At 36.0% G+C, this 27538-nt stretch overlaps 2 protein-coding genes across 4 annotated transcripts; both read right to left on the bottom strand.

The window, feature by feature from the left end:
- Positions 1 to 155: 155 nt before the first annotated feature.
- Positions 156 to 9901, bottom strand: LOC137811779 (alpha amino-terminal protein methyltransferase). Of its 3 annotated transcripts, none has more exons than XR_016518690.1 (8): positions 9524 to 9880; positions 9241 to 9385; positions 8423 to 8958; positions 4181 to 4297; positions 3202 to 3303; positions 2327 to 2381; positions 781 to 878; positions 156 to 520 (listed from the first exon to the last, which is right to left on the bottom strand). XR_016518690.1 is itself a non-coding variant. In XM_068613610.2 (8 exons), exons 1-8 carry the CDS (start codon positions 9776 to 9778, stop codon positions 395 to 397), a joined length of 957 nt encoding a protein of 318 aa, XP_068469711.1. In that variant the 5' UTR covers positions 9779 to 9901; the 3' UTR covers positions 156 to 394. The 3 variants fall into 3 exon arrangements, 1 of the variants encoding a protein (XP_068469711.1); XM_068613610.2 differs by having other exon boundaries at positions 8900 to 8958; positions 9524 to 9901; XR_016518691.1 differs by lacking the exons at positions 156 to 520; positions 781 to 878; positions 2327 to 2381; positions 3202 to 3303; positions 4181 to 4297 and adding an exon at positions 5509 to 7042.
- A 15694-nt stretch (positions 9902 to 25595) lies between these two features.
- On the bottom strand, positions 25596 to 27292 carry LOC137809443 (Leucine-rich repeat protein kinase family protein). The gene is made up of 2 exons (XM_068610552.1): positions 26050 to 27292; positions 25596 to 25939 (listed from the first exon to the last, which is right to left on the bottom strand). The coding sequence occupies exons 1-2, from the start codon at positions 27290 to 27292 to the stop codon at positions 25596 to 25598; spliced, it is 1587 nt and encodes a 528-aa protein (XP_068466653.1).
- Between the last annotated feature and the right edge of the window lie 246 nt (positions 27293 to 27538).

Genomic DNA, 27538 nt, shown 5'->3' with positions numbered 1-27538 from the left:
ATCTCTTTAATGTTTTGGATATAATCTTTCAATATCTTATTGAAAATGGCCAGTGTATCAAACTCCATTCTCAACTCCAAGTACGAACTGAGTCAGAAACATGTAGGCATGCAATAAGAAACTCATGCTAAACCCCCAAACAAAATGCCATGAAGTGATAGCAAAGTCGTCTCTAATTGGTTAATAGTAGCATAATGTTAGGCGGATAAATATGGTAAAAACTCAAAAATTCACCTAGCCATAAAATTCGGATAACTGAGATAACAAAAAAATTGCATTCAGCATAAGAGCCTGTTACAGTGCCTTGACTCAACAAATGAATGCCTACTATACATACAACATGGACCACCTCTCAGTTGAAAGAAAAATGCTTCAGGGAGAATAAGGCGAATATTCACATAATGATTTTAGGTCTATTGGTTGATGTTTTGGATTTTGAACGGAGAGCCCTTTTAGGAGCGTCTGTAGTTAATGCATACATCTTCACAGCAAATAATTCTTCAGGGAATCCTTTCTGTTCCTGATAGAACAAAATAGCTCACTTAGAAAACATGGTAAAACTAAAAAACATGTAGAAAGAGACTCACAAGAAAAGTGACTGAACCTGATGGGACATAAAAGGAATCCTATGGTAAAACTTAAAAAGTAAATAAACAAGGACATCACGTGGAAAGCTCTTTCTACATGCTTTTAGCAGCAGAACAACAGTGTGAAACACAAATGATAAAATCTAACTTTTCAGGAAATAACACATTCTTTTTATTGGAAAATAACACTTACCTTTAATCTGTAAACATGTAATCCACATTGAGAAAATAGCTCTTTGAAGTACTTATCGGATCTTGTAACGCTTCGATCTTCATTGTCAAGCACAAATCCTGCACGGAACAAAGCATGAAAAAATCATATAGGAAACTTCCACTACAACGCAGGTATAAATTAATTGATGACAGTTACAAAACTGAAATTGTAACATTACATCATTCAAGATGATAAATAATGGAGTGGAGTGAAATAAATTTATTCCCAGTACCACCCTTCTAATTTTAGTTGCTTACCAAAAATGGCTAATGAATATTTCATCCCATTCTTTTAGACTTACCAATAGAATACAAAAAGTTTAATTGTAGAAATTATAGGGAATAGGTATGAAGGGAGGACAGGGAATACTCAATGATAAATTCATATTCATATTGGTATTAATGATGTGACATAGGAGATTAAATAACAAAAACAGAACATGAAAAATAAAGAAATGTGGAGACTATTCTTGGGAGATCATGTAAGATAGTGACAGAGAGTTGCTTCAGTGTGAATGGCATTCGAAGACAATTGATTACCCACCACCACTCCAAACACACTAAACAACATAAACTATCCACTATTGTGTTAAGACTAAACTCATTTTATGCTTAAAACAGCTAATGATCAAAAGCTTACTAAGAGCTTTAAAAACGTGTCCCCACATTTCAATTAAAACTTAACACGCTAAAACAATTTGTTCTCAATTTAAGAAGTTTATTTGTGGTACTGTTCTAACATCTTAACATTGACTTATAAACTTAAAATTGTTGCTCCATTATTTTAAATATCAGTCCTTTGTATCTATGCTCGGGACTCTCCCTGTTAGGGAAACCATAGGAAGCGAGGAGAAGGTGAATGTATGATCAAATACTAAAGGTTTGTTTTGGATAATCTATTCGATCAAAGCATTTCTAGGAAAGAAAATAAAATAAAACTTCTTCATAAACTAATATTAGCTTATAGACAAGTTAAAAAATAATCTTTTGGAGAAGTTAATATGATAAAATTTCTACAAATTAGCTCATAACATTGACTTATAAACTTAAAATTGTTGCTCCATTATTTTAAATATCAGTCCTTTGTATCTATGCTCGGGACTCTCCCTGTTAGGGAAACCATAGGAAGCGAGGAGAAGGTGAATGTATGATCAAATACTAAAGGTTTGTTTTGGATAATCTATTCGATCAAAGCATTTCTAGGAAAGAAAATAAAATAAAACTTCTTCATAAACTAATATTAGCTTATAGACAAGTTAAAAAATAATCTTTTGGAGAAGTTAATATGATAAAATTTCTACAAATTAGCTCATAATTAGCTTGTGGAGAAACTCAGTCAATTTTTCTTATCTTCTTTTTTCAAAATGCTTATGGAGAAGTTTATCCAAGACCCTAAATACAGTCAAGTTTGACATATAGGGGTCCTAGAAAAGGTTCCTGAGCCAGTTTTATTAGTTTAATAAAACCTAAGAAATAAATCATTCAGTATCATTAGAAAGACAAAAATGCAGCAAAGATGAAAGTACCAGATCTGGCAATATTCTCCTTCAGGACAAAAAATCCACCTGGTTTGAGGCCAACCTATAGCAATGTATAAGCAAATGCCATCAGACAGAGTACAAGTATGAAAGTGATAAAAGTTATGACTTCAATTCAAGTGAGGGACAACAGTAATGGCAGGCAAACACTGCATGTTTAGGCAAAAAATAGAAAGACAAATTAGTGACCCCACAAATTAGCAAATCACCAACAGTATAATAGCTTCAATCCAACAAAACCATCATATTACAAATAAAATGAAACTGTGTATATGATTATGTATAACCCACAAACCAACGAAAGCACAAACCATCAATCTTTAATAGTGATAAATAAATTATATACAAGCTTTCTGGTTATAAAATATTTCTGCATAACCAAATTGCAAATAGCAAGTATAGTTTCTTCCTATAACCAGATCCATTTAAATTTTGTGTAAGAGAAGATTATTTTTTAATACTATAGAAGCAGAAAAAAATATTCTTTTAGAATGATTATCTGTATACATTATACATTATTTTAGAAATGATGACTATTATTTTTACAATCTAATCTCATTCACTACAATTACACAAGACTTGTGCATTACTAGCAAAGCAAGCACCCAGGCAAATAACGTTGGTAAATCTATGACAAATGTGAACCAAAATGAACAATATCAATCATTGCTAAGTAGAAATAATTAATAAACTACATTACATTACTTTATCATCTTTTGCATTCTAAAGAATTGGTAGATAAAGATGAAGCCTCATGTAAATAGTTCCCTAATACAAAATTACTTGTTTTATTGTTTTCCCTTAACTCTCAATTACAAATGCCCAATCTACAGAGAATATTAAACAAAGAATAGACGGCTTACCTTTGCTCTCTTAAAAAATGAAACAAAATCTTCATCCGTAAGATGACCAATACACCATTGAATCCATATTACATCATATCTTCCAGCATCTGGTGTAAAATCCTAAAGCAAGGAAAGCAAGAGGTGCTCAATAACATTACTGAAGAATAGACAAAAAGGTAGTACTAAAATTATTAATGCCCAGCAAAAAATATCAAAAGTGTTAAGAGATATCAAATTAACTTGAATGCTTCGACTAAAGACTATCATGAGTATGGTCACAAAATACGTAGTTCCTAATTTATTTTAAGAATTAGTAAGCAGAGGAAGAGTAGGTAGAGAGAGCAACCATTGAATTTGTAGTATTATAAATACCATAGAAGGTCTCTTGGAGCATTTACAATAATATGTAGCTGCTTCAAGGCCTGCATCTTAACAAAGATAAATGCTAATTTCCATATATTTATTTACTGGTTAAATGTTTATGAAAAAAAAAATCTCACCAAATACTGCCTGTAAAACTTATATTTTCCGTGACAGACAGAAAATATGAAAAGAAATAACTAGTGTTTAAAAGACAAAAACATAAGAAGACCATTTAAAAGTTTGAACTATCGAAGTAACTTCCTAAAATTATAAGAAATACTAGTCTTCCGATTATTCAATAAAATATTTATGATAAATGCCAGTTTCCAGGTAGCTATTTACTTGTTAGATGTGAGAGCTCATAAAAGAAAAATATACAATATTGCTTGTGAAAACTTACAATGTCCCATAACAGCCAAATAATACGGAAAGCCATAATATAGATGTTCAATCATAGAAATTTAGTTCATATTAGCTATTTTTTCTATTTTACTCATGTGACCTGTTCAATCCACCGCTAGTTCCCACCACAAAGGCAGCTTTATCACACCAGGTTGCACATCACTGTAATATGGCTAGTATCTAATCTAATGAAATAAATATGCTGTCATTTTCATGGAGGTGAAGTACACACCTGAAGAGGAACACAGTAAAAATTAACAGCTTTGTGCACTGTATTTGTCTGACATTCCAGAGCCAAAGTTTCACGAGCAGTCTCTAAGAAATGTGATACTGGCTCCAGGAGATCAACCTGAAATTTATAACAAACAAGAAATATAAGATGTTAATTAACATAAAGTATCCCTAAAATATCAAAGCATGGTAGAATTCCAGATTGAATTAAAAGAATAAAGAAAATTATAGACAAATAGAAGAGATGCTAGGTCAAATCAATAATATACATACATATATACATACACACACACACACACACACACACATATATATATATATGAGAGGATAAAGGGCTTACAGCAAAAGCTTAAGGAAAGAGAGAAAAATCTCCCCTAGGACTCTAGGTTACAAATAGACACAACACAAAACAGCTTTTGCTCAAGATAATAAATTGAATCCAAGCTCCTCTCCAGGATTTTTGTCAAAAATTTTGCATGTTGATCATTGAAGCCAACAAACTCGGTGCAAATTTCCTTGAACAACAACTTTTCCCTAACAAAATAACAGTAAATTTCTCTGTGTTTTGTTCTCTCATGAAATAAAAGGTTGGAAGCAATGTGAAGAGTTGCATGATTATCATAATACATCCTAATTTGTTGAATTTAAAAAAACCTCAGTTCTTGGAGAAATTGCTTTATCCACACAAGGTCAGAAGTGATTGATGGAATTGCCCTATAAGCAAATACATTATGTTTCTTGCTTTTCCAAGAAATAGTATTCCCTCCAATGAAAAACAATATTTAGTAGTGGAACATCTATCTATAGAAGACCTTGCCCAATCAGCATCATAATATCTAGATATTTGGGTACTTCTTTTATCGTCATATAGTAGACCATATCTTGGAGACTTTTTGAGGTATTCTAGTTAACAATGCAAGGAGCCTGCATAAACTGATTGACCACACAGCCAACAAAAGATAGGTCAAGCTTAGTAATAGTGGGATAAATAAGTTTTCCCACAAGTCTTACATATCTCTCTAGATTTGAAATTAGTTTGTTCTACCATTAGTTTTTTATTTGAACCCATGGGACTATGCACAAGTCTACAATCAATTATTCCTGTTTCTTTCAACATATCTAACGCACATTTCCTTTGAGAAATCACAATACCTTCCCTTTTTTATGGAGCCAATTCAATGCGTAGGAAGTATTTAAGACACCTAAGATCTTTGGTAAGTATTTGCACAAATATTGCTTTAGCAGAGCAATTTTGGTAGCATCATTTGTTACGAACCAAGAAAAACACACCCAAAGATAAACCAAGAACACAAATTCTACTGAATAATCTTTGTATTATTGCTTCTGCACTTTACATTCAGAACATTCACAAAGAAAACGATTATTCCTTTTACATAGGACTTTTCCTGTCTACCAAACTGAATTCAAAAAATGTAACCCCCTTCACTAAACCGGTTGTTCTTTATTTAAAGACCACTAACTGCACTAACCGCACTATCCGCTACCTTACCCTTTATTCCTTACATTTTTCCTATAATATACCTTCCAAGTCCTATCCTGATTTTGTGTCCTAACATAACTCCCCTCAGACAAAACAACCTTGTCCTGAAGGTTAAATTCTGGAAACTGTTCCTGAATGGTCTTCACATCCTCCCATGTCGCTGTGTCCATATCCCCCTCATTTCACTTTATTAAGATTTGTGGGATGGATGCTCCTTCTCCTCTTCTTCCTCGTCTACATTGTCCTCCATCTGCCCACAACAACCCCTGATTCTCCTTCGTTGGGCCTCACTCATCCTCTGCACAAGTAATTACCCTCAAATTCTTCTTTGGACAACGATGCCTTGAACTGTACGCCCCTCCACAGTGGAAGCATCTTCCTTCTTCCCTTCGTCTCACATACTCCGGATAAGGGAGTGTCCTAGAACCCTTGTTCCTTGATCCTTCTCCTGGCCGAAACTCTCTGTTGGAGGAAGCAGTCTCCTTTATCGCATTGCTAGCCACGCTAGACGTCATCATCCCACTGTTTCCCCTATACACTTCAGTACGGCCTGTAATTCCCGAACATCGAAATGAAGCCATACTCTTGAACCCATTGTTGCCCCCCTTTTCTTCATTGAAAGCCTCTTCTACATCAAGGCAATCTCCCTTGCTCTCATCACCTCTTTTGGATCATGAGGTCTGATTTGATTCCGAATCTTGGTTTGTAATTCCGCAAAGAGTTACCCCAACAATTGCTCCTCCCCTGTCGGCGACGCCTGTGACACTAACCCCTTGAATTCTTGAAAGTATTCCTCCACTCTTCCATTCTGTTTGAGTTTGGCCAGCTTCTCAAACACAAAACACCTCTCTTTTCCACCAAACCTCCGGTTCAATGCCATGGAGAATTCTTCCCAAGAATGGTTCTTGGCGTCTTTCTCCAAAAAGTGAACCACGAATTGGCATTGCCCTCCATGCTGATGAAAGCCAATTGCAACCTTTCTCAGGATGAGACACTCTGTACCTCGAAGAACTTCTCGACTCGGGCTAACTCCACCCTCCTGGTCCAGGGTTTCAATTCCCCTTCCTCTTCCATATCCAATTTGTTCCTGTGTCTGGACTGGTCTTCCCTTCTTTCTTCCCCGTTCACTGAGCTTTCCCCTCTGTCGGACATTTTATCTCCCTTCTTAAATTCCTGCAGCAATTCCTTTATGTCAAGAATGCTCCCCTTTAGCCCGCTAATGTCTGTCTTTAGGCCGTTAATATCTGTCTTCATCTTCGCCATTAATCTCCCCTGTTCGTTGGTTACTTTCTCTAAAGCCATGGTCCTTTGTTCCATCCTCACTTCCTTTTTTTTTTATCCGGCAGGTCGGACCAATTTGTTCTGAACCAAGAAAAACACACCCAAAGATAAACCAAGAACACAAATTCTACTGAATAATCTTTGTATTATTGCTTATGCACTTTACATTCAAAACATTCACAAAGAAAACGATTATTCCTTTTACACAAGACTTTTCCTGTCTACCAAACTAAATTCAAAAAACGTAACCCCCTTCACTAAACCAGTTGGTCTTTATGTAAAGACCACTAACCACAATAACTGCACTAACCACACTAACCACACTAACCGCTACCTTACAAACCACTAACTGCTACTTTATAAATCACTAACCGCTACTTTATAAATCACTAACCGCTACTTTATAAATCGCTAACCGCTACCTTACCATTTATTCCTTACATTTTTCCTATAATATACCTCTCCAAGTCCTATCTTGATTTTGTGTCCTAACATCATTCCCTATAATAATTTTATCATCAACGTACATAATTAAATAAATACAATTTGAGAACATGAATGACAATTAAAAAACTGATTAATTTGCTTCATTGCTTTTTAGTCCAAAGATTTAAACAATACATAGAGATTGTTTGTGATCATCTCAATTTACACACCAACCTAGACTCTCTCTGCACAACAAAACTAGGAGATTGCTCCATGTAGATGTTTTCCTCCTAATTACCATGGAGGAAAACATTCTTAATATCCAATTAATGAATAGGCCAATGGCGAAAAGCTGCCATAGCAAAGAAGAGAGGAGAATAGTCATTTTTTTTTCTACAAGAGAAAAAGTATAACTATGATCCAAACCATATATTTGAGTATATTATTTCGCCACCAATACAGATTTAAGGAGATCAACCTCGCCATTTGGCCCAACTTTAATGGTGTACACAAATCTACAACTAATTATCTTTTGCTCAAGTGGCAGGGGAACTAAGTCCCATGTGTGATTATGTTCAAGAGGTTGTATTTCAACAATCATGGTTTGTTGCCATTCATTTATTGAAATGGTAATAGAGGACACAGAGTAAATAAATGAGAAGTACGAAGGGGATAACCATTGATAGCTTATAAACTTGTAAACAAGATGAGGATTACAAGTAGAATGGATACCTTTTCTAAGAGCAATGTGTCAATTAGAATCTTCATTATTAGTAGGCATGGTATTGAGTGACAATGGTGAAGGACTTGATGAAGAGGACTCAATATAATATTGGACCAATAACTCTAGTGGGTTTGAAGTAGAAAAGGAACCTATAGGCTTGGGTTGACTTAAGGTATCATGAGCAAGGAAGACAAGGGTTCAACCACCGAAATGGATAAGACCTATTAGACAGTACAGGAGTGACTTTGTGAAGAGAAGAAAGGAAGAAAGATGTTTCTTCAAAAAAGGTGAAACTTGCAAACAAATAGTACCTTTTTGTTTAGGAGAATAACAACGATATCCCTTTTGGAGGCGAGAAGATCCTAGGAAGACACATTTGATGGCTCTTGTTGAGTGTTTGTCCAAACCCGACACATGTCATGTAGAGAACGCACACAACCAAAGACAGAGGGAACAACATGAATCAGAGGTTCATTAGGAAACATAATGGACTAAGAAATTTTCTTATCAAGGGAAAAGAAGACATTCTATTGATAAGAAAAGAAGTCGTAAGAATAGCATCACCCAGGTGATGAACTAGTATATTAGCACCAAATAATGTGTGTGCAATTTCAACCAAGTGTATAACAACATATGCAGATTTATTTGTTAGTTATGAACTACAGAAGACTGACTCGAAAGAACATAACAACATATGCAGCAACAATTACTCAATATAAGCGTCGTTAGTTATGAACTATAGAAGACTGACTCGAAAGAAATAGACAAGGAAAGTAAATCTGACAAACCTCATTGAAGTATCTTATTAAAAGATTTTTGGTGACTCTGCCAATGCCAGAACCACAATCTGAAATTCAAAGTTTGCTGATTAGATCATCCATGCCCAAAAATAAATATTAAAAGCGATTATTGTATTACATTCAACAAAGGAAGATACCAAATAATGTCATAAATCCCAAAAGCACTCAGGAAATCAAACTAAAACACACTAGCCACCTATCCCAAGGAAAAAATCAAGTAAAACCTAAGCAACAGTCTCATTCGATTTAAAAATCTATGAAACAACATCACCAAGAATCCATTGGTTTTCACAAGTGGAGTTCAAGAACAAAGGGGCAAGAAAGAGTACCAAGAACAACAAGCGGTTGACGTGTGCCATCAGCAGGAAAACGTTCGGATAGGAGAATCTTCAAGAAATCCTCACTGCAACTTATGTCAGGCTCATTCACATTTGCAAACCCTCCCAATACCCCATCCATAGTTGGATTAACACCCTGCTCTCACAAACAATCAAAAAGAAAACTTTACAACAACATATTAATTGCAACAAACCCCAGAAGAAAATATCCAAAAAATATTTAATTTGTCCTGGAAAAAACAGAAATCCATATAAGAAACACAGACAAATATACCTCCCAGTAGGAGACGCCATCGCGATACCACTCGGTCTTCTTGCTAGGGTCACCCGCGTGTTCCCTCCACATTTCGTCGGCGGTCTTGAATTCACGGCCATGGGAATCTAAGCCAGTGGCGTCCATACAGTTGATTTTCCGGTTTGGGAAGAAAGAGAGAGAAGGAAAGTGCGAATGAGGAGCAGAAGCAGTGAATTCCTGAGTGCGTGTGCAACTGCTAAACAGAGAATAAGAAGGAACCCAATTACACAGCATAATCAAGACTCAAAAACAGGCCCAAATTTTCTTCTGTGTCGCACTGTTCTTCAGCATGGAAAATTAAATTAAATTAAAAATTAAAACAAAATTTAAGTATATGAAAGTGAATGATTTATCCTCTAATATAAAGACAAGTAGGGATGGTAAAGCGGGCCAGCCCGCCCCGCATTGGCCCGCCCCACGCTTGGCCCACAAAAATGCGGGACGGGTTGGCCGCCCCGCAAAGTTATTGCGGGCTAGAATTTTCTACCCGCCCCGCATAAGAGTTGGCCCGCGGGTTTGTGGGCCAGCCCGAGTTCTTTTTTTAAAAAAAAATTAAATATATTTTTTTTTTACATTTTGTTCTTAAAAAATTGTCAAATTAAACTTATATATTTGTTATTATCAAACCTAATTTTTTTTCCTTTCTTTTCAAATATAGTCAAACGTCAAAACATTAAACATTAAGATAAATATCAAATATCACTATTCTTCCACTTTCAAAACATTAAAAATACCTAATTCAAAACATTAAACATAAACATTAATTCAAAAACATTAAACTTATTGACATTCTTCCATTTCAATAACATTGGATGCCACCTTAGAAGAACTTTCATCCATTTTTTCATAATTATAATCTTCCCCGTCATCTGCATATATTAAAACAATGACAATTAATTAATTAATTTTTCATAAAAATAATACAATAAAAATAAGATAACTTTTGGCTCAATTGAAGGCTTGGTCATGGGTAACTTCTAAAATACCCTTTGCTTGCTTCTCCTTTTTTGATTGGTGTCTTGCTCCTTTATTGTGTTTGAAATCGATTTAATTGGCATGACCCAGTTTAGGGTGATAGGTATCTCTATTTCGATGGTTGTTGGTTTTTGTGGGCTGTTGGGTTGGTGGATAAGGGTTGTTGTTCTTTTTACCCCTTGTTATGGTTAGTGAGTTTGTATTGGGTTTGTTTTGAGTTTGTACGGGATTGTACGGGTTTGTACGGGTTTGAACGGGTTTTTAGTGGTAGATTTTTTTCTCTCTCATTTTGTTGGTTTGGGAGACCTGAGATTTGATTCATATTATATAGGTATGTATAAGGTTGAATCACCCCTTAAGTGGTTCCTGTTATTCAATCCTTATTGCTGATAAAAAAAAACAATAAAAGTAAGATAAAATAAAATAATCGAATTACCTTCAGAAAATCCATGCTTCCAACTAGAAGTACAAATGATTGCTTCCACGTTTTCAGGCAAAAGTCGATTCCTATACTTGTTAAGAATTCGAGAACCAATGCTAAATGCAGATTCTGATGCAACTGTGGTTATAGGGATGCTCAACAAATCTCTAGCCATTAAAGCAAGATCAGAAAACGTTGACTATTATTTTTCCACCAATCTAACACATCCATCTGCTCTGAATAGTCAAAATCCAAAGTTGGTTCATCCAAATAAGTGTCAAGTTGTGACCTTCCAGCTTTATTAGCTACTTGAAGCTTGCGCATTTTTAATTCCTATAATGATGTAATAAGTCAGTATAATGGATTGCTGTAAAAAAAAATTAGAAATGAATTAAAGTGCATTAATAAGTATTATTAAAGTAAATAACTTACATCAAAAAGACTTGGTTTAGACATAGATGATGAGAATGAAGATTGTCCTTGCCTTTGCTTTTGAACACTTGATGATGTTGTGAAACCTTTGGTAGAATATTCAGCAAAGAGTTTGTATAATTTTTCCTTGATCTTTTTCAATTTTAGTTCCCAAGTAAGTGAATCAATTTTTTCAAAGCAAAATTCCAATGTTTCTAACTTCATCCTTGGGTCTAAAATTGCACCAAATGCAAGTACAACGCTATATTCATCCCAATATTTCTCAAACTTTACTATCATCAATTTAGCCATGTTCTTAATTAGTACATCTTCATCCTTCACATTTTCCATCAATAAACGCTGAATTTTCCAAACTTGTAAAAAATACAAGTTGGAAGTAGGATAACTTGTAGCAGAAATCAAGTTAGTGATTTCATAAAAGGGTAACAAGAACTCACAAATTTTTCTAGCTCTCTCCCACTCTTCCTCTGTAAGGCAATATTTATAAGATTCATCAACCAAATGCAAGCTTCCAAAAACACGTTGATATTTAAGAGCACTATTAATCATCAAATAAGTGGAGTTCCATCTTGTAGGGACATCAAGACACAACCCAGATGATGCATCAATATCACTAAACCTTTCAAGGCATTGTTTAAATTTCACCATTCTACTTTCCGAACCCCTCACATACTTATGCTATTTCTAATTTGGTCCAAAGCATCACCAAGCACCTTTAATCCTTCTTGAACAATTAAATTCAATATGTGTGCACAACAACGAACATGAAAGAATTCACCACCACATATCAAACCATTTTGAAAAATAAGTTTCCTTTTTAAAGTATTTTGGAGAACATCATTAGCAGAAGCATTATCCAAAGTCAGAGAAAAAATCTTTTTCTCTAGTCCCCAATCTTGTAAAAATTCATTAATTTTCTTAGACAACTCAAAACCTGTGTGAGGGGGAGGCATATGACAAAAGTTTAGTAGCTTGGTATTTAACTTCCAATTCAGGTCAACAAAATGTGCAGTCAATGATATGAAACCCTCAGTATTAATAGATGTCCATAAATCAGAAGTTAAGCATATCCTACTAGGAATGGAAACAATCAATTCCTTAAGCATTATTTTTTCTTTCATATACATTCTCCCAATATCTGCCTTAACAGTGTTTCTAGAAATCATAATTGCATCAGGACACAAGTAGTTTATCCAAGTCCTAAGTTCGGGATACTCAACAAATTTGTAAGGCAAATTGTGGCTAATAACTAGATTAGACAACAATTCCCGATGTACAACTTGATCTATTTTTTTTGCCTTCAACTTTCCCTGCATATCCAAAATCATTTGACCCACATCTTCAGATTTTCTTTTAACACATTTCATAATATGACGATTTAAATGAGAAGTCCCATATTTTCTTCCGCAAGTTATATATATTTTGTTGCAACTATTGCACTTTGCCCTTTCTTTTCCATCCTTTCCCTCCTTAATCCTAGTAAAATACCTCCAACAATCAGATGTGCTAGTCTTATCCCTTTTCTTTTTTTCAGGTTCAACAGTTTCAGATTGTTTCTCAGTATTATCATCTTCAAAGTCACAAAGAGGCATGTTACATTCTTCATCCATTACAATCAATTTGCAAATTAAGATCCTGTTGGAAAATATAGAATCCCTAATTTATATGCAGATAAACCCAAATACCCAATTTATATCAAAATTTCAAACAAAATAAACACAAATCCCCAATTTACATAAAAAATTCAAAACAAATAAACACAAATCCCCAATTTATATCAAAATTTCAAACAAAATAAACACAAATCCCCAATTTACATAAAAAAATTCAAAACAAATAAACACAAATCCCCAATTTATATCAAAACTTCAAATCAAATAAACATAAATCTCCAATTTATATCAAAATTTCAAATCAAATAAACATAAATCCCCAATTTATATCAAAATTTCAAACAACATAGACATAAATCTCCAATTAATTTGTAGAAAAAAAAGTTGCCTTGTGTGGTGGAGAAGGAGTGGCGACAGTAGCTGCAACAATGGTGCAGTGCGGAAGTGATCGGAGGCGGCACGAGCGAGGAGAGGCGGTGCGATGGAGCAGCAGCGGCGTGAGCAAGCGGAGTCGCAGCGGTGTTGCCGAAAGCGTTTGTGTGTGGACCGTTTGGGAGCAACAACTGAGTCCCTGTGAGATGTGAGTGCGATTGTGTTGTGTTTCTTTCTTTGAAATTTTGTGAAAATCTAATTACGTTGCCCTGCAGCTACTAAGTGCCAATTTTTTTTTCTTGCGGGTTTACGGGCCAGCCTGCCCCGCCCCGCTACTGGCCCGCGCGGGTTGCGGGCTAATGCGGGGCGGGCTAATGCGGGTTAGCGGGTTGAAAAGGTCAGCCCGCCCCGCTTTGCCATCCCTAAAGACAAGTGAGTAAGAGATTTGTGCCTCTAAAAAAATGGTTGCTTCTTTTTAATATTTCGAATAAAAAAATAATTTTAAAATATAATTAAGAGTTTTAAATATTTATTTCGCATATCTATACCTCTATATATAAGTCCCTCTTAACTGTTTTTTTTTTGTTACAAATTATTTTTCAATTTTACCCTTTTATCAATATTTATTTTATTATTTTATTTTAGATATTTCAATCATTTCATGCTCTTTTTTCCAGCAGTTACTAAATGTTACTAAATATACAACCAAGATTTGGCTTTGAAAATTGTTTTTTCTTTTTCTTTTTAAAACTAATATTTTCTTTATTTTTGAAAATTAATATTTAGTAGTGAGTGTTCTGTCTGCACATAACATGTTCTTGGTTGATTCTCTTTTATTGTTTTATTATTTTATTTAATCATTTTGTAACTACTTTAACAATTGGAAAATGTTACTTAAATAAAAAAATAAGTCTTAATATTAAATTTGAAAAAAAAATGATTGGAAGACGTGTAGAGGTTTGTGTTTTTTTTTTTTGAAAAAGAAGTTATTAAAAAAACATTGTTGGTGAAAGATGGTTTCTTTGGCACGTGTGAGATGTTACCGGTGTAAACAAAGAAGGGTTAGTTGAATCTATATAAAGGGTTGGAAGAGAAAGAAAAAAAAAACAAAAGATTGAAAATATAAGGAACGAAGAAAGTCGTGGAGACCGTCAAGGAAACTTCAACAAACATTGGTTCATCTGTCTGGGTTGGAGAAGATCAAAGTCACTCTCCATGAGAAGTTTAGTCTCTTATGCATTTCTGTTCATTCTCAATGTTACATCTTCAATTAACAACCACAATTTTTCTTGATAGTGAGCATATGAGTGCACATGATGAAAGGAAAGAACATGATCTTCAATCATTGTTGTTGGTGCATTCGAGGATCCTGATTATAGTGGCTTTGGTCACATGCTCTGCTCACGTTACAGGTTTTGTGAGTGGAGGATGGATGTAGGTGTTTTGTAAGTGCAAACTTGTGTTTTTGGGTCTGTGTTTTTGTAGGTTAAGTTTTTTTGGTTGTTCAAGTTGTATAACCAGTTTGTGGTTTGTAAACGGGTTGAGATACCCTGAAGTATCCCTCTTAATTTAATTTATTCATTGCTGATAAAAAAAATGACAACCAGAAGAAATAAGAGAAGATAAATGAGACTAAGATGGAGAAGCGTCGGGCACATCAACATCAACACAATGTTGTCACCAAGCAATCTGTCGTTGTTGGACAAGCCCACACCCCATGTACCCCGTGAACATAACCAAACAATAACAATGACGGAGTCTGATAATGTGCATAATTATTTATCATGGTCTGAGTCTGGACATGGGAAACTTCCACCAATGGAAACTATCACTGTCGTGGATATAACTACCCAAACTAACATTGTGGGAGGAAGTGCTTTACGAGTGTTGTACTATTTGTCTATTAGGGTAGTTTACCTTACATTGTATACTTTTTTGTGTATCTCCTAATTCATAACATTTTAGTTATAAGACCAGTTGAAAGTGTAGTTGTCAATACTATTTTTCCCTTTTTTTTTCTTTTTTAATTTCATGAAAAGAAATCAGTAAATTATCTATTTCATAACATTTAATTTATTATTGAGTTATTTTATCATTATAAATTTATAGTTAATTTTAATAAATACAAATACATATATAATAATTATAAAAATAAAAAGAATTAGATGCTCAGACGCGGTTTCCGCTAGTTTTATTAAAAAAAATATAATTAAGGGAAAATAGAAAAATGATATTTGTATACCAAAACAGAAAATTTATTTATCAATACCTATATATAAATGGATTCTTCTTTTTAACTGCTCTCAATTCTTTTCCAATTTTATCCTTATATTAATATTTTGTTTTATTTCAGTATTATGGGCATTACGTTATTTTCTATTTTTTCTAAAACATTTAGTATACGTGTGATAAGTGCCTAATTTCAGTAATATTTCATATTAAAATATAGGCACTTATGAGGATTTATTGCTAATTTACATATAAAATAATCCTTAATTTATGAATTTATACATTTTTACGAGCTTTATTTGAATAAGAGCATTTTATTCCAAAATTTGGTGTTAATTGCAGATTTTTAGGGAAGATTGAAGATTTAGAATAAATGAGAATAATTTGAGCTAAAAAGTTAAAGCCGGAAGGTCCAAAATGAAAAAAGATGCAAAGAAAGATTGGGTTTTTTTTTTATGTTTTATCATTTAGCCCATTAGCGCGACACAGGAAGCAACCTAACAACCCTAGAAAACTAGGATAAATAGAGGGTTAGAGGCTCAACCCTAGTGTGTCAGATTGATAGGAAAACACCATAGAGTGAATTCTAACCCAATTGGGAGAATGGAAGGTGCTAGAAGCATGCGTGGCTAATTCTACCCTTTGGGATTTTGAGTAATATGCTCAAACTCTTATGTATTGAGGTGATATCTTATATATTAATATTCAGTTCTTGATTGATTATTGGTATTGTTGTTTTACTTTTAATTTTCCGTGACAAATTGATAATCTTAAATCTGACCGGGAGGTATTTTTAGGGTTTGGACCTAAACAACAATACTTAACATATTTGAGTGCTAGGAATAGACTTGAAATGTTAATTGTTATTAACGTCTGAGCTTCGTTCTAAGTTGTTCTTATAATAATGCGAGGGATCGATAGTTAGGGAACATTCTTAAGGATTTTATATGCGAGGAATCAATATAAATGATTTTTATACGGGCATCAATTTCAATTAAAGAACTTAATATTGACATGTTAATCAAAATACATGAGAGTGAGAGAGATGAAACCTAATCCCTATTTTTCCAATTGAAACAACTAATTCTTTGTCTGTTTTCTTAATGATCAGTGCCAACACAATCACTTCTAAACTCTTTTTATTGTTATGTTGTTATATTTAGCGATTATTGTACTTGATAATTCACTATTCCTTGTGGGATCGATATCCGTCCTTAGGGACAATTATTACTTCTGACAAACGCAGTGCACTTGCCGTAAAAAGTCATCAACGTGGAGGGACGATTTTGAACTGAAATTGAAGTTTTGAATTTTAAATTTTGAAGATTCATTCTTTCTCTTTATCATATGTAACATTTTCTTTTAACTATTGCTTCCCACTTCTTCATTAACCTCCACATATTCTTTAACTTCTCATTTTAACATTCTTGAGAGAAATTGTTTTTGAAGAATAAAAAGAAGACCAAAAGAAAGAGAAGCATCATTCTTTCTCTTTGTAGGAATGTTTTCTTTTAAACACAAAAACGATTCTTCTGTCAATGCTCAACCAATACTTGGAGAGGGACAAAAAATCAAGCCATGATGAAGATTAACGCCTTCTTCCACGTCTCACAGTTTCACCACCCCATTCGTGCTGCTACTAGCGATAATCGACCCGTTCGTAGGAAACGCCACCGCATTCACGTAGCCATCGTCTCCGGGTTGCAAAACTACTTCAACAACGCACTGCCCTCACCAACCTCGGAGATGATAGAGTCGTTGGAAAGTGTGACATGATAGATGTGCCCGGCAAAACGATGTGCCCGGAGAGGACATGATAGATGTGCCCGGCAAAACGATGCATGTTGAGGCCGTTGGCCATGGAGAGGGAAGGGGGTTTTGTTGATTGAGGTTAACGCGATAAATATAGTGTGTTCTACTTTTGGTGGTTTCTTATACTTTTGAAATTTATTGTTGTTTCTCTCTCCCTCTCTCTTTGGGCACTGTCCCAAGACTCTTGCTCTTGAATTAAGGATTTTTTATTATTTATTAGCTATTACTATAAAAGCCTCTGCTTTGCCATATGACCCTCAAACATTATTTCATAATTCAGATTTATGGAGTATTTGCTTTGTCTCCATGTAACTATATATAATTTTGATAACTTAAAATAGAGAATTACCCAAGGTTGGCCACGCTGAATTGAAAATTTTCTTGAGACTCTGTTTACTTCTTTTTTATAAAAAGCTTTCATGTTAGGTGTCACTATGCAACTTGACATCTTAGCTAGGTTGACACCTCACGTAAAAACTAAGGGTGGTCATGGATTGGATTTTTCAAAATCCAATCTAGATCTAATCCAAATCCAAATAAATGGATTGGATTTAAAATCCATATCCACATTAGCTAGATCAAATATATTTGGATTTTTTTAAAATCCATTTAAAGTGGATTAAATCTAGATTAAATCCACTTTTTTAATTAGATTAAATCCACTTTGTCAATTACATTAAATTCATTTTGATATGGACACATACTAACTTGGCTCGAACTGGGCCTAAGCCTACTCAACCTGGATGCGAACCAACTCGACTCTACATCGGCCAGACCTAGACGGCTCGACATCAGCCAGGGCCCGGACAACTAGACATCGACTCGGGCTTGGATGAATTGACATTGGTTCGGGCCCGAAAGAGTCGACATCAACTCGGGCACAAATGACTCGACATCGATCCGGGCCTGGATGACTAAACATCGGCCCGAGCTCGGACGACTCAACATAGGTCCGTGCCCGGACGACTTGAAATTGGATCGGGCCCAAACGACTCGACATCGGCTCGGGCCCGCTCTGCTAGACATCGGTCCGGGCCCGCTCGACTCGACATCGGCCCAAGCCTAGACGACTCGATCTGGGCCCGGATGACCCGAAATCGGTCGGGGTCTGGATGAGTAAACATCGGCTCGGGCTCGGACAACTCGACATCGGTTCGTGCCCGAACGACTCGACATCGGCCCGGGCCCACTCGACTCGACATCCGTCCGGGCCTGGACGACTCGACATCGATTTGAACCTGGACTACTCGAAATTGGCCCGGGCCCTAACAACTCAATATCAGCCCGGGCCTGCTCAACTCAACATAATCTCGGCCCGCTCTGAAAGACATCGGCCCGGGCCCGCTCGGCTCGACAACGGTCCCGACCTGCTTAGCTTGACATCGGCCTAAGCTTAAACAACTCGACATCGGCCCGGGCTCGCTTGACTCGACATCGGCCCAGGCCCGCTTGACTCGACATCGATTCGGGCCCGTTTTGCTCGAAATTGATCTGGGCCCGCTCGGCTCGACATCGGCCTGGGCGACTTGATATTGGCCTGGGCCCGGATGACTCGACATCATCTCGGCCTTGCTCGGCTGGACTTTGGCCCGGGCTTGCTCGGCTCAACCTGGGCCTGGCCCGCTCATCTCAACATGGGCTTGGGCCCGCTCGGCTTGACATCAGCCTGAGTCCGCTTGACTTAATATCAGCCTTGATCCGCTCGACATCGACCTGGACCTAGACCTGCTCGGCTCGACATTGACCTAGACCTGGACCTGCTCAACTCTAGATCAGCCTGGGCCCGCTTGGATCGACATTAGCCCTGGTCCGGTCTTCTGGATATCGGCTCGAGCTCGCTCGACTCAATATCGGACCTGAAAGACTCAGCTCGACATGGGCCTGGATCGGCTCGACTAGACATTGGCATGAGCCAACTCGGCTCAATATCAGCCCCGGCTGACTCGGGTCAACTCACTATCGACCACTCAGCTCGACTTGGCCCGGGGTTGACTTGGCTCGACTTTGGCCCAAAATGACTTGGCTCGACTTTGGCCCAAAATGACTTGGCTCGACTTTGGCCCAAAATGACTTGGCTCAACTTTGGCCCATACCGACTCGATTCAACTTGGGCCCGGACGACTTAGCTTGACATGGACTTGGAATGACTTTGCTCAATTTGGATCGGACCAAGTCAAAATGCAATTTGGATAATCCAAAAATGTATCCAATCTATATCTAATCCATATCCAATTAAATGGATTGGATTTAACATCCAAAAATATGGACTTGGATTTGAGATAAATCCATTTAAATGAATTAAAACTAATATGAATTTGGATAATTATGGATTGGATTTTGTAATTTGGATTTTTTGTCCACCCTTAGTAAAAACAATCATTTGTCATCACATGAAAAAAGTATTATTAAAAAAAAAACAAAATACAAAAAATTATGGGGAGACTAAACCAAAAGCCATATGTTAACAAAAATGATACATAGGTAGACTATACCTATTCATAAAGAATTCTAAGAACAGACTAGATGGAAGTTTGTTATACCAATGAAATGATTCTCTATAAATCCTAAATTAGCCAACTTAACAGCACACGCATTCCCTTCACGAAAAATATGAGTAACCCTAAACCTAATTTTTCCCACAATAATTAAGACAAGTATTCCATTGATTAAGAAGCATATGGAACATTAGTCCTAGTAGTAAACGTAGCACAAACCAAGGGAGAATCACATTCAACCCATACATTAGTAAGCCTTGTCTTTTGAGCTTCCTCCATAACATGTATAACTCCATAAAACTCAACAACCATAACAGTCTGAACTTCAAGAAATGCAGAGAAAACACCAATAAACTCCCTCATACTCCCACGAAAAATATTTCCACAAGTAGCAAGACCAGGATATCCCTTAGCAACCCCATCAGTGTTAATTTTAACCAGCTTGGTGAAGGAACTCTCATCTAACAGGAAAAGGACGAAAAACTTTACTAGTACGAGTATTAATACCAAAAGACTTAATCACGTTGAAATCCAACATATCATTCTTCATTGAAACTTTAGACGAATTTTCCATTAGACAAGTTAAATCTTTAATTACCCAAATAGCCCTAGAAACATCAATCTTATCCTAAAATCTAGCATAATTCCTCATATGTCATACCATTCAAATAGAAAAAGTTATCACAGCAAGCTTAATCAGTTTAACAGTTTTAATAAAAAAAAAAGATCATCCTTATTAGAGAAATGAGAAGTAAGAAAAATCTGTCGAACCCAACTCCAAATATGAAAAGTATCAGAACATTCAAAAAATAAATGTTAAATAGATTCCTTGTGCTTTTAACAAAGTGTACACATAGAACATATATGCAACCTTTATTCTGAATATGTTGATCTGTAGGAAGCCGTCCATGAAAAACTTTCCAGAGTACTAGAGTTTTGGAAGGAGGAATAGATGATGACGAAATGAATTTACCCTAACTATAGGGAACTCTTGGTTCCAAGAAAAAAATCCTAGTTGATTTAAGAGTAAAACGACCAGACTCATCTAAAATCCAATTAGGAATATCTTGTTCCTCCATAACCATGATATGATTAAAAAATGAGGCATCTACTGTAAATACAATGGAATATTCCAGTCACAATCTGTTCAAAACTGAGAGACTATATCCAGAATGCTAATCCCATCAGATAACCCTGCAATATTTGCTAAAGAAGTAGTAGAACACCATTTATCATTCCAAAAATTAATAAAAGTACTTGTACCAATAATCCAAGAAATATAATCAAGTATAGTGGAATAAAATTGTTTAATTCTAGGCCAAAGAGATGAGGATCTATAAACCATTCTAAAGTTGTATTTTGATTTAAGAACCCTGACTTTCAGGAGAAAAGACCAATGTTTGTTGCTATAAGCAAACTTCCAAGCAAGCTTAAGAAGATATGCATTATTTTCATGACGAAAATTAATAATCTTTAAACCTTTATTCTCAATAGGAGAACAAATCGTTTTCCAATTCACAGTAACTATGTCTTTTTTAGAATATCACCAGTCAAAATAAAATTTCGACACCATTCCTCAACTTTCTTAAGAAGTGAAACAGGTCATTTATACATATTAAAGCTATAAGTTAAAAATCTAGTAATCACCGTATTAACCAACTCACATGCTCCTCCATCTCATTAGGATCAACCCAAAATTTGGAGACGATCCGATTTCCAACAGTGAGATGGTCATAATTAAATTCAACAATGACAGCCGGAATAATTGACGCGCCAATAGGAGGATCGCCTCCCACATTTGTAGTTTCCAAACCATCAAGAGGGGAAAAGTGATTTTTCAGGACCAACGTATCATTATCGAGGAGTAATGCTTTAACATCCCTAATAGATTTAGCCTTCCTAGGGAAGGTATGACACGACGGATATGGTACAATCACAATAGCAGAGACCTCCACATGATGACCATCAATAGGAGTCTTAATTGGTGCCTTAGTATCCCTAGATGATTTAGCCCTCCGAGAAAAGGTAGGACACGACGGAGATGGTACAGCCACAGGAGCAAAGACCTCCACATGATGATCATCAATAAGAATCGTAACTGAATGTACTATAAGTTGTGACTATGAGCCCTTGGCTTGCATAACAACAGGTGAATTCCTTGCAACAATGTTGAAATCCACCTTTTCCAAATGAAGTACACCTTGGAACTTCTACATGAAATGGGAATGTTGGAATCTGCACTGGTTGCTACCCCTATGGTTCACTCTTCTCGCCTTTCAAATAATCAAGGATTCTTGCTCAATGAAGATGAGTTCTCTTCTTATCGCAGACTTAGTGGAAGGTTAATTTATCTCACCAACACAAAGCCCAATATTGTTTTTAGTGTCAATAACTTGAGTCAGTTTGTTTCAACACCAACAAAAGCACATCAATAAGCAGCTTTTCGCATTCAAAGGTACATTAAGAGTGTTTCTTATCTGGAATATTTAAGTTGTTAGTTTAACTAACCACCTAAAATTATAGCACAATAGTGTAGGAACTAATTGAAGTAAATAAGAGAAGGCAAAAGGTTGTAGCAACTGATAGAACGTAATTGCACAAAATGTTGCAAAACTGATCTTATTAATTTTGATTCACTCTATAAACTAGGAATACTAACAGACCTGTAAATTGACCATTAATGCAATATAACGGTAAAATAGTTTAAGGGTAATAAAATATGAATTAATAATAATAAAATCTGAATTAATAACCAACATCCTCCCTTAATTCTGATTTGAAACAACCTTCCCAATTTGAGTCATGATATTGTTTTTCTCAATCGCCATCAATTCTTCATTCATAGCCGCCTTTTGCCATTTGGAGTGTTGAATGGCATCGACAAGTCTCACAGGTTCTGATTCTGCAAGAAAAGCAAAGTGAATCAAATCTCCATTGTCATAAACTTCATCATCATCAAGATTTACTTCGCAATCTTGAAGATGTACAGGTTGTCGTTGTTGCCTTCTTGGTCGCTCCATCATAGCTGCAATTGGAGTTGCAACTTCAGGTTGAATTACAACTTCAGGTTGAACTGCAGGTGCTTCAAGAGTGACTTTATCTTCCACATCATCATTCAAAACGTAAATATATCGTTTTTTCGAATCCATTTCAGCTGTTGCATTCCATTGCCATTCCTCATCTTCGGCAAATGTAACATCACGACTAATAATCACCTTCTTTGTCATTGGATTGTACAATTTGTATCCCTCATGCTTATATCCAATGAAAATGGTCTTCACTGCCTTATCATCCAACTTTGATCTTGTTGCATTGGGAACACGAGCATAAGTAATTGACCCAAATACCTTCAAGTGCTGCATATTGGGTTTGAATCCACTCCATGCCTCAATCGAAGTTGTGTTAGGAACACTCCGAGTGAGTGATCTGTTTATCAAATATACCGCACATGTTACGGCCTCAGCCTAAAAATAATTTGGCATACCTTTCGCTTTAAGCATGCTCCTCACCATGTCCATGATTGTTCTATTCTTTCTCTCAGCAACTCCGTTGTGTTGAGGTGTGTAGGGGCAAGTTATGTTATGTTGCAACCCAAGTTCTTCACAGTGCCTCTTGAATTCATTAGACTTGTACTCACCTCCTCCATCACTACGTACCATCTTAATTTGTCTGTCACTCTCTCTTTCAACAAATGCTTTAAATATTTTAAAGCAGTGGAATACCTCATCCTTGCTTTCAATACATACATCCAGGTTTTCCTTGAATAATCATCAATAAAGGTTAAAAAATACTTATTACCTCCAGCTGATGATATGTTCATCAGGCCACAAACATCTGTATGAACAAGCTCCAAAGGAAATTTTGCACGCCAAGGCTCCTTAACAAATGGTGTCCTATGATTCTTTCCAAAAATGCAAGCCTCACACAATTGATCAGGGTGATGAATATGGGGTAAACCATTCACTAAATTTCTTTTGGAAAGATTTTCCAAACTCTGAAAATTTAAGTGCCCAAAGCGTAAATGTCATAACCACGATTCATTATTCAGTATTGCATTCAAACACTTGAAATCACCCATTTGAATATCTACTGGAAACATGCGGTTTTTTGATAAAAAGGTTTTAAGAATCAAATTACCTTTTTTATAAAAAATTGATAATTTATTTTCAACTATGTGCATCTCATAACCCTTCTCAGCCAGTTGTCCCATACTCAACAAATTACTTTTCATATCAGGTACACAGAAAACATCATAGATGTACCTGTGATCACCATTCTTCAATGTGATAAGAATTCGCCCTTTTCCAGTCACCGGAACGAACCTGCCATCACCGAATTTCACTTTTGTGCGAAATGAGTCATCCAAATCTGCAAACAACTCCTTCTGACCACATATATGATTTGTGCAACCTGTATCCAAATACCAGGTCTGATTGTTTGGGGTTTCATTTGATGTGGCTGCCATTAGTATTGTATGATCCTCTTCATTTTGTTCGTGATTACTATCTTCTTGAGACAATTGGAAACATGATTATCACCTTTTGATCTGCACTCATTTGCATAATGGCCACGTTTATGGCAATTATAACACTCAACATTTGATTTATTATAAATTCCTCCTCGTCCTCCGCGACCACGTTCTCCGCGCCAAGCGCCTCCATGATTCTGGCCACCACGACCTTTGCTGAAATAGCTACCATGTTTATGATAGGAGCTACCATTTGAGGCTTGTGCTTCTAAAGCCTGCTCAATTGGTTTTTCAATCTTATTGTCATTCATCCGCTACTCATGCGCTCGTAGAGAACCAGACAATAACCTTACTGTCATTTTAGAAATGTCATTGGCCTCTTCAATTGCGGCAACAACATGTTCAAATCTGGGAGTTAAAGATCTCAAAATCTTCTCCACCTTTGCCTGCTCCGAATGAGTTTCACCATTGGTCTTCATCTGATTTGTCAAGGCAAGAACTTTATTTATATAGACATCAATAGTCTCAGTGGTTTCCATCTGCAGCAATTCATATTAGCGTCTTAGGGTTTGAAGACGCACCCTTTTGATCTTATCATCACCTTGGTTGACAAAATTGTCCAAGCCTCACTGGCAGTTGTTGCTCCTTCTATCTGCTCAAACGTCTAGTCATTCGTACCTAGATGGATGAGATACAAAGTCTTATTGTCCTTCTTCTTCTAATCACGATGCGCTACTTGTTGCGCCTCAGTTACATTAGCAGCTAATGCAGACACTCCACTCTCAACGACATCCCATAACTTATGATAATCAAACAAAACTCTCATTTGCACACACCACCGATTGTAATTTTTTCCATCAAGGATAGAGACTAATAATTGGGTAGAGTTCATGATAACAGATTAGCTCTGATACTAGTTGTAGGAACTAATTGAAGTAAATAAGAGAAGGCAAAAGGTTGTAGCAACTGATAAAACGTAATTCAACAAAATGTGGCAAAACTGATCTTATTAATTTTAATTCACTATATAAACTAGGAATACTAACATGCCTGTAAGTTGACCATTAATGCAATATAACGGTAAAATAGTTTAAGAGTAATAAAATATGAATTAATAATAATAAAATATAAATTAATAACCAATAGAAGTACAAAAATCACTTTTAACAATGAATAGAGTATAATCAAGAATTATTTATGAAAAAAAAAATCCGCTTCATACTGATATGACTACTTAATTGGTTTGAAGAGGCATGTGTCCCTTAAATGTTCTATGGTTTGCAGATGGCAAAACAAGGCTAGTTTTGTAGGCTCTTGCTACAGAGTTAAGTATCATGCCCAAACTTGGCTTCTCACTAATTGATTCATCTATGCACATTAATCCTAGAGACAGTGCCTGCTTAACTTGCTCAAAATTTGTTTCAGTTACTTCCATTCTCTCATCAATCATCTGCTGCAAATCTCCATGATTAAGGTTTCTCATGTTCCTAATAAATCCAGCATCACCTCCATCAAGCTCCTCTTCAACCTTCTTATTTAGTATCATCTCCAGCAGAAATATTCCAAACCTATGTATCTCTACAAAATAAAAGAAAATACAGATTAACTTACAAGCCATAAAAATAGAAAAAGGAAAAGACATCACAAGGGAAGAAATATTGTTTAGGTTAATTGTGTGTTGCTCTTACTTCTTTGATTTCTGTTGTGATCTCCAACTTTGAACCTTGAAATCAATGGTTCCATTTTGTCAGACAACAAAATACTACTTGTGTCGAGTTCATAGTCAATTTCAGGCCATTCCTTCTGCATATAACGCATGCATTCTACAACCCCCATTAACACTTTCACTCTATGCTTCCATGGTGAACCTGACCCTGATAACCACATTTCAACATTTTCTTCTCTTGTCCATTCTGTTATAATGGCCCTGAATTTCCTGCTCTTACACCACCCCAAAACTCTGACAAGGTTTTTGTGGTGTAACTTAGACAGAACCTCGCATTCGTCAACAAATCTACGGTAACTATCCCTTGGTATATCATCCCAGTACATCTCAATTTTCACTTCAGTACCATCTCTCAAGATCCCTTTGTAGATGTGAACAACATCACTCATCCCCACCAAATACTTCTTTGAAAAACCATCCGTTGCTGCCTTTAGAATTGCTGGTGTAAACCTCCTACCTCTTTGAAGTTTACTTGGGAGAAAATCAGGCCTTTGGAAACAAAGCCATACCAAGCAAATTACCAGAAAAATGACAAGGATGGGAAAGCAAACTAACAGAACAACAGCCTTCACAGTAAACCTTTTTTGATCCAAGAGAGCACCAGAATGAAGAAAACTAGAAGAATTAAACCTTTTGAAGAATTGGGAATCAGACAGTTTACTCTCTGAAAAATAATTATAGGAGAGGTTGAGAAAAGTGAGGTTGGTGAAGGAAGAGAAACTTTGAATTGGAATGTCACCAGAAAATGCATTAATACTTAGATCAAGAGAGTGGATTTGGGTGCAAAAGAAAACATCGGTTGGAAAACCACCCTTGATAGAATTGTTGGACAAATCAATGGACATAATGGTGAAGGGGCAATACTTCCAAAAGAAATCAAAGGACAAATAAAGTGGTGCAATATTTGGACGGTTTCTAAGATCAACTTTGGGGAATGACTCTACACAATTGGGGTTCTTTGATTCATTGCAGAGATGGCTTGCAACAATAGTAAACTTGAATATTTCATCAAAGTCCATGATTGGAGACGAACTGCAGTACCTAAGAGATGGGTTCTTGAGACAGTTGGACAGAATTGTAGAGTTAAAGCCTGGGGGTTGATGTAAGTTTTTGAGGTCTTCTACCACTGTTGCACACAGTGTTGTGGGGAATAACGATAAAATCATGGGAAGAAACAGGTAGCAAGTTGAAAAAATGGTAGCCATGATTGTGAATGACTTCATTTTGAGGACATCTGAATTCGGGATGAGAGGAACTCAAAATTTGGATTTGCAGTTGGCAAAGGAAACCGCTGTTTTCCGTTATTTAAAAATCAACTCAAGGATAATAAAATAAAATACTAAATTAGCCAAATCAGATAGCGAAAAATTTGAACTTCCCTCTCATTTACTTTTACTTGTCTAAAGACAGAAGGTAATATCATGTTTAAACCACACATGTCAAATAGTCCA

The sequence above is a fragment of the Phaseolus vulgaris genome, chromosome 2 (genome assembly GCF_051622355.1).
Source record: "Phaseolus vulgaris cultivar YP4 chromosome 2, ASM5162235v1, whole genome shotgun sequence".
Lineage (NCBI taxonomy): Eukaryota > Viridiplantae > Streptophyta > Magnoliopsida > Fabales > Fabaceae > Phaseolus > Phaseolus vulgaris.
Note: the sequence above shows the minus strand (reverse complement) of the source record. Positions and strands in the feature narration are given on the sequence as shown.

Bases quoted from the DNA above. Each gene is read 5' to 3' on its own strand.
- LOC137811779 (XM_068613610.2), bottom strand. From the start codon at position 9,778: ATGCTGTGTAATTGGGTTCCTTCTTATTCTCTGTTTAGCAGTTGCACA. The intron at 9,386-9,523 runs GTATATTTGTCT...TTGTGAGAGCAG, and splicing joins ATGGCGTCTCCTACTGGGAG to GGTGTTAATCCAACTATGGA. The intron at 3,304-4,180 runs GTGTGTACTTCA...TCCTTGCTTTAG, and splicing joins TTTACTGTGTTCCTCTTCAG to GATTTTACACCAGATGCTGG.
- LOC137809443 (XM_068610552.1), bottom strand. From the start codon at position 27,292: ATGGCTACCATTTTTTCAACTTGCTACCTGTTTCTTCCCATGATTTTA. The intron at 25,940-26,049 runs GTAAGAGCAACA...TTTATTTTGTAG, and splicing joins TCACAACAGAAATCAAAGAA to AGATACATAGGTTTGGAATA.